General features: G+C 65.1%; 1 protein-coding gene across 5 annotated transcripts in view; it reads right to left on the bottom strand.

Moving 5' to 3' along the window:
- Positions 1 to 11,385, bottom strand: part of vav2 (vav 2 guanine nucleotide exchange factor) — a 512,235-nt gene that overhangs the window by 43,792 nt on the left and 457,058 nt on the right. For all 5 annotated transcript variants that reach the window (XM_070862795.1, XM_070862797.1, XM_070862799.1 and 2 more), the window contains 3 exons: positions 6,087 to 6,173; positions 4,656 to 4,741; positions 197 to 327 (listed from right to left, as the gene is read on the bottom strand). In XM_070862795.1, coding sequence (XP_070718896.1) covers positions 197 to 327; positions 4,656 to 4,741; positions 6,087 to 6,173 — 304 coding nt within the window. The remainder of the gene's footprint in view (positions 1 to 196; positions 328 to 4,655; positions 4,742 to 6,086; positions 6,174 to 11,385) is intronic.

Below are 11,385 nucleotides of genomic sequence, written 5' to 3'. Positions count from 1 at the left end.
GGGGGGAGGAGTAACGGGGGGGGTGGAGGGCTGCGAGATAAGCCAAATGGGTTCCAGACACTGACTCACCCAACACTCTGACCCACCCACACGCTGCCTGCCAATCAGACGTGGACGAGAGCAAATTTAATTTCCCCAGTAACAGTGCAGCTCATTGTGTGATTGCGATATTGCGGGCCGCACACAAGCGGTTACCTTCTCAAATCCTTGTTATTCATTGGGTCGTCGTTCACTTTATGAGCCTGTAGATCGATCGTCTCTTTCAGTTCATAGTTGTACCCTTTCCTCTTACAGACAATCACCGCCTTATCGAAGAGAAACAGGTACCTAGAACACAAATAGCAAGGCTCGAGGACTCCACACCCCGACACGGCCCCCCCCCGCGACGCTGCCCCTCTCCTGGCACTGCCCCACCCGACATTGCCCACCCCCCGACACTACCCCCCCGACACTGCCCCCACCCCCGACACTGCCCCCACCCCCCGAAACTGCCCCACCCGGCAAAGCCCCCCCACCGACACTGCCACCCCCCCCGACACTGCCCCACCCGCCCGACACTGCCCCCCCTCCCGACACTGCCCCCCTCCCGACACTGCCCCACCCACCGACACTGCCCCACTCGGCAAAGCCCCCCCCCCGACACTGCCCCCACCCCCCGACACTGCCCCCACCCCCGACACTGCCCCCACCCCCGACACTGCCCCCACCCCCCGACACTGCCCCACCCGGCAAGCCCCCCCCCCCGACACTGCCCCCACCCCCGACACTGCCCCACCCCCCGACACTGCCCCACCCGGCAAAGCCCCCCCCCCCCCCGACACTGCCCCCCTCCCGACACTGCCCCACCCACCGACACTGCCCCACCCGGCAAAGCCCCCCCCCCCTGACACTGCCCCCACCCCCCGACACTGCCCCACCCGACATTGCCCCACCCCCCGACACTACCCCCCCGACACTGCCCCCACCCCCGACACTGCCCCACCCCCGACACTACCCCCCCCGACACTGCCCCCACCCCCGACACTGCCCCCACCCCCCGACACTGCCCCACCCGACATTGCACCACCCCCCCGACACCTGCCCCCCCCCGACACTGCCCCACCCCCCGACACTGCCCCACCCGGCAAAGCCCCCCCCCCGACACTGCCACCCCCCCCCCCGACACTGCCCCACCCGCCCGACACTGCCCCACTCCCGACACTGCCCCCCCTCCCGACACTGCCCCCCCTCCCGAACTGCCCCACCCACCGACACTGCCCCACCCGGCAAAGCCCCCCCCCCGACACTGCCACCCCCCCCCGACACTACCCCACTCCCCGACACTACCCCCCCGACACTGCCCCCACCCCCGACACTGCCACCCCCCCCCGACACTACCCCACTCCCCGACACTACCCCCCCCGACACTACCCCCCTCCCGACACTGCCCCCCTCCCGACACTGCCGCACCCCACGACACTGCCCCCACCCCACCGACGCTGCCCCCCCCCGACGCTGCCCCCCCTCCCGACACTGCCCCCCCTCCCGACACTGCCCCCACCCCCGACGCTGCCCCCCCCCGACGCTGCCCCCCCCGACGCTGCCCCCCTCCCGACACTGCCCCCTCCCGACACTGCCCCACCCCCCGACACTGCCCCACCCCCGACACTTCCCCCCCCTCCCGACACTGCCCCCCCTCCCGACACTGCCCCACCCCCCGACACTGCCCCCCTCCCCGACACTGCCCCCCCTCCCCGACACTGCCCCACCCCCCGACACTGCCCCACCCCCCGACACTTCCCCCCCCTCCCGACACTGCCCCCCTCCCGACACTTCCCCCACCCCCGACACTGCCCCCCCCGAAGCTGCTCCACCCCCCGACACTGCCCCCCCGACACTGCCCCACTCCCCCGACACTGCCCCCCCTCCCGACACTGCCCCACCCCCCGACACTTCCCGCACCCCCCGACACTGCCCCCCCCCCCGACGCTGCCCCACACCCCGACACTGCCCACCCCCCGGACACTGCCCCCCCGACACTGCCCCCACCCCCCGACACTGCCCCACCCGGCAAAGCCCCCCCCCCGACACTGCCCCCCCTCCTGACACTGCCCCACCCCCCGACACTTCCCCCACCCCCGACGCTGCCCACCCCCTCCCGACATTGCCACCCCCCCGACACTGCCCCACCCCCCGACACTGCCACCCCCCCCCCCGACACTGCCCCACCCCCCGACACTGCCCCCCCAGACATTGCCCTCCCCTGGACACTGCCCCACCCCCCCCGACACTGCCCCCACCCCCCGACACTGCCCCACTCCCTGACATTGCCCCACCCCCCGACACTGCCCCCCCCAGACATTGCCCTCCCTGGACACTGCCCCACCCCCCCGACACTGCCCCCACCCCCCGACACTGCCCCACTCCCTGACATTGCCCCACCCCTCCGACACTGCTCCTCCCCGACACTGCCCCACTCCCTGACACTGCCCCACCCCTCCGACACTGCTCCTCCCCCGACACTGCTCCACTCCCTGACACTGCCCCACCCCCCGGACACTGCCCCCCCCGACACTGCCCCACTCCCCCGACATTGCCCACCCCCTCCCGACATTGCCACCCCTCCCGACACTGCCCCACCCCCCGACACTACCCCCCCCAGACATTGCCCTCCCCTGGACACTGCCCCACCCCCCCGACACTGCCCCCACCCCCCGACACTGCCCCACTCCCTGACATTGCCCCACCCCTCCGACACTGCTCCTCCCCCGACACTGCCCCACCCCCCGACACTGCCCCCCCCAGACATTGCCCTCCCCTGGACACTGCCCCACCCCCCCGACACTGCCCCCACTCCCCGACACTGCCCCACTCCCTGACATTGCCCCACCCCTCCGACACTGCTCCTCCCCGACACTGCCCCACTCCCCGACACTGCCCCACTCCCTGACACTGCCCCACCCCTCCGACACTGCTCCTCCCCCGACACTGCCCCACTCCCTGACACTGCCCCACCCTCCGACAATGCCCCCCCGACACTTCCCCACCCGCGACACTGCCCCCCCCCAGACACTGCTCCCCCCCGACACTGCCCCCCCCCGACACTGCTCCCCCCGACACTGCTCCCCCCGACACTGCTCCCCCGACACTGCCCCACCCCCCGACACTGCCCCCCCCAGACATTGCCCTCCCTGGACACTGCCCCACCCCCCGACACTGCCCCCACCCCCCGACACTGCCCCACTCCCTGACATTGCCCCACCCCTCCGACACTGCTCCTCCCCCGACACTGCCCCACTCCCAGACACTGTCCCACCCCTCCGACACTGCCCCCCCCGACACTTCCCCCACCCGCGACACTGCCCCCCCCGACACTGCTCCCCCCCGACACTGACACTGCTGCCCCGACACTGCCCCCCGGACACTGACACTGCTGCCCCGACACTGCCCCCCGGACACTGACACTGCTCCCCCGACACTGCTCCCCCCCGACACTGACACTGCCCCCCCGACACTGACACTGCTCCCCCGACACTGCTCCCCCCCGACACTGACACTGCCCCCCGACACTGACACTGCTCCCCCCCGACACTGCTCCCCCCCGACACTGACACTGCCCCCCGACACTGACACTGCCCCCGGGACACTGACACTGCCCCCCGGACACTGACACTGCTCCCCCGACACTGCTCCCCCCCGACACTGACACTGCCCCCCGGACAACTGACACTGCCCCCCGGACACTGACACTGCCCCGCGGACACTGACACTGCTCCCCCCCGACACTGACACTGCTCCCCCCCGACACTGCTCCCCCCCGACACTGACACTGCCCCCCGGACACTGACACTGCTCCCCCGACACTGCTCCCCCCCGACACTGACACTGCCCCCGGACACTGACACTGCCCCCCGGACACTGACACTGCCCCGCGGACACTGACACTGCTCCCCCCCGACACTGACACTGCTCCCCCCCGACACTGACACTGCTCCCCCCCGACACTGCCCCCCCCCCCCCGATACTGACACTGCCCCCCGGACACTGACACTGCTCCCCCCCGACACTGACACTGCTCCCCCGACACTGCTCCCCCCGACACTGACACTGCCCCCCGGACACTGACACTGCCCCCCGACACTGCTCCCCCCCGACACTGACACTGCCCCCCGACACTGCTCCCCCCCGACACTGACACTGCTCCCCCGACACTGCTCCCCCCCGACACTGACACTGCCCCCCGGACACTGACACTGCCCCCCCGACACTTCCCCCACCCGCGACACTGCCCCCCCCCAGACACTGCTCCCCCCCGACACTGCTCCCCCCCGACACTGACACTGCTCCCCCGACACTGCTCCCCCCCGACACTGACACTGCCCCCCGGACACTGACACTGCTCCCCCGACACTGCTCCCCACCGACACTGACACTGCTCCCCCGACACTGCCCCCCCCCGACACTGCACCCCCCCCGACACTGACACTGCTCCCCCGACACTGCACCCCCCCGACACTGCACCCCCCCCGACACTGACGCCACCCCCCCGCACCCCCCCCAAACGCTCCCCACTCACCGGGATTTCTCCACTCCCTGCCTCTAGCCCACTGACCCCTGACCCAGGCAGCTCTGCACCCAGACCCGACCCCCGGCCCGCTCGCCCCCGGCCCACTCACCGATCCTGTTTTGTTCGGTTAACAATGGAACAGACTTTCAATTCCCCATCAATCTTCGGTCTCCCATAATTTGCCAGCGATGTTTGCTGTGAAAACAATGTGAGGCTCCGATAAACCCCAGTCCCAGAGACATCGCAAACCGCCCCCCCCCCCGAAAATCCACAGCACTCCCTGAAAACCCCCAACTCGTCCCCAAAAACCCTCAGCCCCCCCGAAAACCCACAGCCACCCCCCACCACCGAAAACCCCAGCCCCCTGAAAACGGCCAGCTCCACCCCTCCCCCTCCCCCCCCCCGGGTTCAGCAAGCTGTGTCCGTGAATCTGTGAATCACCACCTTGCATTAGTGTGTTTAACATTGAACTAATATTCCAAGGAGCTTCATAGAAATGCGGGAAACGAAGCAAATAACTTGAAAAATCAACAAAAAAAAACCTGAGCTCCCAACATTAGGAACATCGGAACAGGAGGAGGCCATTTTAAAAAATTCATTCAGGGTATGTGGGCATCGCCAGCAAGACCAGCATTTATTGCCCATTCCCAATTGCCCCCGAGAAGGCGGGGGGGTGAGCCCCTTCAATATAACCGAGAGGCTCGTGGGTAATTTTTGGGGGTAGTTGACAGTCAACCAGCTTGGGGAGTGTCTGGAGACACCTATAGGCCAGACTGGGTAAGGACGGCAGATTTCCTTCCCTGAAGGATATTAGTAAACCAGATGGGTTTTTAACAACAATCTGGTAGTTTCCTGATCAACATTTTTATTCCAGATTTACATAATTATTTGAATTAAAATTCCTCAGCTGCAGTGGTAAGAGTTGAACTCATGTCCCTGCATCACTAGTCCAGTTACATTACCACTGTGCTATGCCATTCAGCCCCTCGAGCCTGTTACACAGGAACAGGAGGAGGCCATTCAGCCCCTCGAGCCTGTTCCGCCATTGAATCAGATTATAGCTGATCTGTACCTGAACTCCACTTCCTCACCGTGGTTCCCAATCACTAATGCCCTCTCCCAACAAAACCTTATCCATCTCAGTTTTGAAATTTTCAATTGACCCCAATCCTTGGAGGAGAGAGTTCCAGATTCCCACTGCCCTTTGTATGAAGAAGTGCTTCCTGACATCACCCCTGAATGGCCTGGCTCTAATTGTAAGGTTCTGCCCCTTGTTCTGGACTCCCCCCACTCCAGGAAATAGTTTCTCTCTCTCTACCCGATCGAATCTTTTAATCATCAAACACCTCGATCAGATCGCCCCTTAACCTTCTACACTCGAGGGAACACAAGCCCAGTCTGTGCAACCTGTCCTCGTAATTTAACCCTTTTATCCCTTGTACCATTCTGGTGAATCTGCGCTGCTCCCCTTCCAAGGCCAATGTCTCGTCAATGTGACCTTGTTGTTCTAAAGATCTGTCAGATTTTCCCTCAAACTCACCAGATTCTCGATCGAACACTGGAATTCAGAGATCTTCTTCAAAGTCTCGTTGTCCCTTTTAACTTCATTGATGTACATTGCCAGATCCTGCAATGGAACCATACACCCAGTTACCTCCCACACCAGTGCCCGCTGGCAAGGTACGCAATTACGCTCCATTTTACCGGCGATGTGGATCTGACCTCAATATTCGGACCAGTCCCTATTTCCTTGCCTAATTACGCAGAATGACATGGGATATACAGCACAGAAACAGGCCATTCATAATAACTAAGAAATAGGAGCAGGAGTCGGCCATTTGACCTCTCGAGCCTGCTCCGCCATTCAATAAGATCATGGCTGATCTGATCTTGGCCTCAACTCCACTTCCCTGCCCGCTCCCCATAACCCTGGACTCCCCTGTCGTTCAAAAATCTGTCTTATCTCCACCTTGAATATATTCAATGCCCCAGCCTCCACAGCTCTCTGGGGCAGAGAATTCCAAAGATTCACGACCCTCAGAGAGAAGAAATTCCTCATCTCCATCTTAAATGGGAGACCCTTTATTCTGAAACTATTCCCCCATGAGGGGAAACATCCTCTCAACATGCTGCCCAACCAGACCACGCTGCCGTTTATGCTCAACTCGAGCCCCTTCCGTCCTTCCTCATCTAACTCTCTCAGCATAATCCTCTATTCCCTTCTCACTTGTGTGTTTGTCTAACCTACCCTTACATCACATCTATGGTTTTCGCCTCAACTACTCCTTGAAGTACCAAGTTCCACATTCTCAACACTATTTGGGTAAAAAGATTTCTTCTGAATTTCCTTTTGGATTTATTTGTGATTTTCTTGTAGTGATGGCCTGAATTCTGGCAGTTCCCAGCTCCACACGGCACTGGGCGAGTGATTGTGGTACACCTCCTGCAGTCCCAGTGACGGGGTCTAGGTGGCGACCTTGTACACCCATTGATATCGACCGACTCACTGCAGTGCGTTCCTTTGTTAACAAATTCCCCCCCACCCCGGGGCTGGGGTTTCACAGGGGCCTGCTGCCCCCCCTACCCCCGCCACCCCCCCCCGGGGCTGGGGTTTCACAGGGGCCGCCCGCCCCGGGCTGAGGTTCCACAGGCACCGCCCGCCGAAAGGCCCATTGTTCCTGTGTGAGCCCCGACAGTGAGCGTCAGCTGAATATTCGACCACGAGTGCATCACAGGGGGCCTGATCCCATTCTCCGGGCAGGGCAGGGCAGTATGACGGGGAGACACAGCGTGACGACAGCGTGACGGGGGGGAACACAGCGTGACGGGGGGGAACACAGTGTGACGGGGGGGAACACAACGTGACGGGGGGAACACAGCGTGACGGGGGGGAACACAGCGTGACGGGGGAACACAGCGTGACGACAGCGTGACGGCGGAACACAGCGTGACGGGGGGGAACACAGCGTGACGACAGCGTGACGGCGGAACACAGCGTGACGGGGGGGAACACAGCGTGACGGGGGGAACACAGCGTGACGGGGGGAACACAGCGTGACGGGGGGAACACAGCGTGACGGGGGAACACAGCGTGACGACAGCACACAGCGTGACGGGGGGGAACACAGCGTGACGGGGGGAACACAGCGTGACGGGGGGAACACAGCGTGACGGGGGGAACACAGCGTGACGGGGGGAACACAGCGTGACGGGGGGAACACAGCGTGACCGGGGGAACACAGCGTGACGGGGGCAACACAGCGTGACGGGGGGGGGGCACAGCGTGACGGGGGGGGGCACAGCGTGACGGGGGGGGACACAGCGTGACGGGGGGGAACACAGCGTGACGGGGGGAACACAGCGTGACGGGGTGGAACACAGCGTGACCGGGGGAACACAGCGTGACGGGGGGGGGGCACAGCGTGACGGGGGGGAACACAGCGTGACGGGGGGGGGCACAGCGTGACGGGGGGGGGCACAGCGTGACGGGGGGGGACACAGCGTGACGGGGGGGGACACAGCGTGACGGGGGGGGACACAGCGTGACGGGGGGGAACACAGCGTGACGGGGGGAACACAGCGTGACGGGGGGAATACAGCGTGACGGGGTGGAACACAGCGTGACGGGGTGGAACACAGCGTGACGACAGCGTGACGGGGGGAACACAGCGTGACGGGGGGAACACAGTGTGACGGGGGGAATACAGCGTGACGGGGGAACACAGCGTGACGGGGGGAACACAGTGTGACGGGAGGACACAGCGTGACGGGGGGAACACAGCGTGACGGGGGGAACACAGCGTGACGGGGGGAACACAGTGTGACGGGGGAACACAGCGTGACGGGGGGAACACAGCGTGACGGGGGAACACAGCGTGATGGGGGGGAACACAGTGTGACGGGGGAACACAGCGTGATGGGGGGGAACACAGTGTGACGGGGGAACACAGTGTGATGGGGGGGAACACAGTGTGACGGGGGAACACAGCGTGATGGGGGGGAACACAGTGTGACGGGGGAACACAGCGTGACGGGGGAACACAGCGTGATGGGGGGGAACACAGCGTGACGGGGGGAACACAGCGTGACGGGAGGACACAGCGTGACGGGGGGAACACAGCGTGACGGGGGGAACACAGTGTGACGGGGGGACACAGCGTGACGGGAGAACACAGCGTGACGGGGGGAACACAGCGTGACGGGGGGGAACACAGCGTGACGGGGGGAACACAGCGTGATGGGGGGGAACACAGTGTGACGGGGGAACACAGCGTGATGGGGGGGAACACAGCGTGACGGGGGGAACACAGCGTGACGGGGGAACACAGTGTGACGGGGGGAACACAGCGTGACGGGGGAACACAGCGTGACGGGGGAACACAGTGTGACGGGGGGAACACAGCGTGACGGGGGAACACAGTGTGACGGGGGGAACACAGCGTGACGGGGGAACACAGCGTGACGGGGGAACACAGCGTGACGGGGGGAACACAGCGTGACGGGGGGAACACAGCGTGACGGGGGAACACAGCGTGACGGGGGAACACAGTGTGACGGGGGAACACAGCGTGACGGGGGGAACACAGTGTGACGGGGGAACACAGTGTGATGGGGGGGAACACAGTGTGACGGGGGAACACAGTGTGACGGGGGGAACACAGTGTGATGGGGGGGAACACAGTGTGACGGGGGAACACAGTGTGACGGGGGGAACACAGTGTGACGGGGGAACACAGTGTGACGGGGGAACACAGTGTGACGGGGGGAACACAGCGTGATGGGGGGGAACACAGCGTGACGGGGGAACACAGTGTGACGGGGGAACACAGTGTGATGGGGGGGAACACAGTGTGACGGGGGAACACAGTGTGATGGGGGGGAACACAGTGTGACGGGGGGAACACAGCGTGATGGGGGGGAACACAGTGTGACGGGGGAACACAGCGTGATGGGGGGGAACACAGTGTGACGGGGGAACACAGTGTGACGGGAGAACACAGCGTGACGGGGGGAACACAGCGTGACGGGGGGACACAGCGTGACGGGGGGGAACACAGCGTGACGGGGGAGAACACGGTGTGACGGGAGGACACAGCGTGACGGGGGGAACACAGCGTGACGGGGGGGAACACAGCGTGACGGGGGGAACACAGCGTGACGGGGGAACACAGCGTGACGGGGGGGAACACAGCGTGACGGGGGGGAACACAGCGTGACGGGGGGGAACACAGCGTGACGGGAGGACACAGCGTGACGGGGAGAACACAGCGTGACGACAGCGTGACGGGGTGGAACACAGCGTGACGACAGCGTGACGGGGGGAACACAGCGTGACGGGGGGAACACAGCGTGACGGGGGGGAACACAGCGTGACGGGAGGACACAGCGTGACGGGGAGAACACAGCGTGACGACAGCGTGACGGGGTGGAACACAGCGTGACGACAGCGTGACGGGGGGACGCGTGACGGGGGGACACAGTGTGACGGGGGGACACAGCGTGACGGGGGAACACAGTGTGACGGGGGGACACAGCGTGACGGGGGGACACAGTGTGACGGGGGGACACAGCGTGACGGGGGGACACAGTGTGACGGGGGGACACAGTGTGACGGGGGGACACAGCGTGACGGGGGGAACACAGCGTGACGGGGGACACAGTGTGACGGGGGGACACAGCGTGACGGGGGAAAACAGTGTGACGGGGGGACACAGTGTGACGGGGGGACACAGCGTGACGGGGGGACACAGTGTGACGGGGGGACACAGCGTGACGGGGGAACACAGCGTGACGGGGGGACACAGTGTGACGGGGGGACACAGCGTGACGGGGGGACACAGTGTGACGGGGGAACACAGCGTGACGGGGGGAACACAGCGTGACGGGGTGGAACACAGCGTGACGGGGGGACACAGCGTGACGGGGGGAACACAGCGTGACGGGGGGAACACAGCGTGACGGGGGGACACAGCGTGACGGGGGGAACACAGCGTGACGGGAGAACACAGCGTGACGGGGGGAACACAGCGTGACGGGGGGGGACACAGCGTGACGGGGGGGAACACAGCGTGATGGGGGGGAACACAGTGTGACGGGGGAACACAGCGTGATGGGGGGGAACACAGTGTGACGGGGGAACACAGCGTGACGGGGGAACACAGCGTGACGGGGGGAACACAGCGTGACGGGGGGAACACAGCGTGACGGGGGAGAACACGGTGTGACGGGAGGACACAGCGTGACGGGGGGAACACAGCGTGACGGGGGAACACAGCGTGACGGGGGGGAACACAGCGTGACGGGGGGGAACACAGCGTGACGGGAGGACACAGCGTGACGACAGCGTGACGGGGGGAACACAGCGTGACGGGGGGGGGACACAGCGTGACCGGGGGAACACAGCGTGACGGGAGAACACAGCGTGACGGGAGAACACAGCGTGACGACAGCGTGACGGGGGGGAACACAGCGTGACGGGGAGAACACAGCGTGACGGGAGAACACAGCGTGACGGGAGAACACAGCGTGATGACAGCGTGACGGGGGGAACACAGCGTGACGGGGGGGGACACAGCGTGACGGGGGGGAACACAGCGTGACGGGGGGGGGCACAGCGTGACGGGGGGGAGCACAGCGTGACGGGGGGGGCACAGCGTGACGGGGGGGGACACAGCGTGACGGGGGGGGACACAGCGTGACGGGGGGAACACAGCGTGACCGGGGGAACACAGCGTGACGGGGGGGAACACAGTGTGACGGGGGGGAACACAGTGTGACGGGGGAACACAGCGTGACGGGGGGGAACACAGTGTGACGGGGGAACACAGCGTGACGGGGGG

The sequence above is a fragment of the Pristiophorus japonicus genome, chromosome 20, assembly GCF_044704955.1.
Source record: "Pristiophorus japonicus isolate sPriJap1 chromosome 20, sPriJap1.hap1, whole genome shotgun sequence".
Classification (NCBI taxonomy): Eukaryota; Metazoa; Chordata; class Chondrichthyes; family Pristiophoridae; genus Pristiophorus; species Pristiophorus japonicus.
The sequence above is the reverse complement of the archived record's forward strand: the minus strand, read 5'-3'. Positions and strand labels throughout refer to the sequence as shown.